Source organism: Sinocyclocheilus rhinocerous, unplaced genomic scaffold (assembly GCF_001515625.1).
Source record: "Sinocyclocheilus rhinocerous isolate Xijiao unplaced genomic scaffold, SAMN03320098_v1.1 scaffold232, whole genome shotgun sequence".
NCBI classification, from domain to species: Eukaryota; Metazoa; Chordata; class Actinopteri; order Cypriniformes; family Cyprinidae; genus Sinocyclocheilus; species Sinocyclocheilus rhinocerous.
This window is the reverse complement of record NW_015641295.1, coordinates 955,182-957,685: the sequence shown is the minus strand read 5'-3', so window position 1 is coordinate 957,685 and position 2,504 is coordinate 955,182. Positions and strand designations below refer to the sequence as shown.

Sequence of the window (2,504 nt, the reverse complement as noted above, 5' to 3'; positions counted from 1 at the left end):
CCAGAGCACGTACACACCTCACGCACCGGATACCGTGCACGCGCTCAAGGCAGTTGGACATAGTGGTGTATTAGAGGTAAAATATGATATAAATACTGTTCGGTTTCTGGCACAAACTGATCGTTTCGTGTCTTAGGACATCAATGCGTCGTCACGAGCCGCCGGGTTTAATTTGGATTTGTCTGTGCATGTTTTTTTTACTCTCATAGATTTTGTTACCATTGCCATGCATTATACGACTGATAGACTGCAACGGTTAAAGTTAAAAATCATCATATGTGTTCTACTGAAGAAACAAAGTCACTTACATCTTGGATGCCCTGGGGGTAAGCAGATAAACATCACATTTTCATTTTTGGGTGAACTATCCCTTTAATCAAGAGTATTGTCTTAATCGTATTAAAATCGGAGTATTGTTGTCCATGTAAACGTACTCAATGTAATCGATAAATCTTCATTTGAAGTGTCAAATTACTTACAAAAGGTGATTTACTCTATTTTAATCGCTATTGTACACACCGTTGATATCTGAACTATAAACTTTTATCCCAGTACCTCTGTGATTTGAATGCTTGTAACACAGAAATAATGATACTGTGTGGCTGAAAAGACTGTGAAGCCGTTTCATTCATGACAGACAGCTGCTCTCTTCAGCTCACCTGTTGCTGGAGTTTTGGCCGGCTCCTCCTCAGAGTCTGACTCCTCACTGCTGGAACTGGTGTCTTTCTTCCTGGCTGCTGCTGCAGGCTGAACAGCAGGTTTCACAGCTGCAGGCTTCTGTGCACCAAACAAACAAGACCCAGATTCAGGAAGAGGCATCCTAGCAGAGTCATACCACACACGCTCACATAAACAGCATGCAGCTTCCTGACCTTTGCTGCTGTTTTAGCCTGAGCTTCATCCTCCGAGTCACTGGAGTCTTCAGAGCTGCTGCTCTTTTTAGCAGCTACAGCTGCTGGCTTCTTAGGAGCAGGAGCTTTCGCTGTCAAATACAGTTAAATACCAAGTAATGAATATCAAAGTTAAATACTTAATGGAGTGTTTAAACATACACTACTGCACAAAATTTGAGGTCAGTAAGATTTTTAAAGAAACATAAACAGCATGCAGCTTCCTGACCTTTGCTGCTGTTTTAGCCTGAGCTTCATCCTCCGAGTCACTGGAGTCTTCAGAGCTGCTGCTCTTTTTAGCAGCTACAGCTGCTGGCTTCTTAGGAGCAGGAGCTTTCGCTGTCAAATACAGTTAAATACCAAGTAATTAATATCAAAGTTAAATAATGGAGTGTTTAAACACACTACTGCACAAAATTTGAGGTCAGTAAGATTTTTAAAGAAATTAATACTTCTATTCAGGAAGGATGCGTTTAAGAACATTTTCAACATTAAGACATGTTTCTTGAGCACCACATCTGCATATTAAAATGATTTCTGAAGGGTCATGTGACACTGAAAACTGGAGTAATGATGCTGAATATTCAGCTGTGCCATGACAGGAACAAACTACATTTTAAAATATATTAAAAGAAATATATAACTTATAATAATATATTTAAGTACTGAGTAATATTAATTAACTACATGTACTTACTATATGGTTAGGGTTTGTATTAGTGCTACTTGCATGTAATTATGTATACTTTATTGTTATTATAATAACAGTACATGTAAGATGTGTAACAAGGACACCTTAAAATAAAGTGTTACCTAATATTTTGCAACAATACTGATTGTATTGTATTTTTGATCAAGTAAATACAGCCTTGGTGAGCTGAGCATAAGAAAAACAGCTCTGTACCTTGTACGACTTTCTTGGCAGGTGCTGCAGCTTCCTCTTCACTGCTGGAGTCCTCACTACTTGACCTCACCGCATCTTTCTTTGCTTTCTTGGCCGATGGGCCGTTGACCGCCGCAGGGCCACTGGTGACCGCTTTGCGCTTTTTGGTTTCTGGGGACCTTGAGCAGGCAAATCATAGTAAGTACAAGCCAACAGTGGAAATGACAGCAAAACTACAGGTATATGACCAAGAGTGACCTACAGTTGCCATTCAAACAATTATAAGACACAGCTTGTACATACTTCACCCAAAAATTGAAGATGTCCAGGAGACTGTCCTCATTTTGGTCTTGAGGTTTCTAATGAGATGAAACAGACACAATTGTAAATCATATAGTATATATCAACCCTCTACATTGCGAGTAAATCACTCGCATATGCGACTAAATCTTCACTCTGGCGACTAAATTATGTCTAATATTAGCCAATTGCTAATAAATTCTCAGATTTTACTCGCCAGTGTGTGAGTTGGAGGCTAAGTATAAGTTTAGCTCAGATATATTTTCTCTCGCCGAACACTCTCTGACTGAGCGCATCAGTTTCACTCTCCGCCAAGCGATCTGTGCTGTTTTTCAGTTAATCTAAATGGATGCGCAGCGCACCTGTATTTAACGTACCGTAAACTCTAGTGTGAAGACGTACGACTCGCCGTCGCTTTGTTTCACACACAC

General features: G+C 39.9%; 1 protein-coding gene across 2 annotated transcripts in view; it reads right to left on the bottom strand.

Annotated features, from left to right (window-relative positions):
* The window catches only part of LOC107754756 (nucleolar and coiled-body phosphoprotein 1-like), a 12,610-nt gene that overhangs the window by 9,228 nt on the left and 878 nt on the right, over positions 1-2,504 (bottom strand). For both annotated transcript variants that reach the window (XM_016571329.1, XM_016571328.1), the window contains exons 2-5: positions 2,077-2,132; positions 1,795-1,952; positions 1,120-1,229; positions 660-777 (exon numbers count right to left, since the gene is read on the bottom strand). In XM_016571329.1, coding sequence (XP_016426815.1) covers positions 660-777; positions 1,120-1,229; positions 1,795-1,952; positions 2,077-2,132 — 442 coding nt within the window. The remainder of the gene's footprint in view (positions 1-659; positions 778-1,119; positions 1,230-1,794; positions 1,953-2,076; positions 2,133-2,504) is intronic.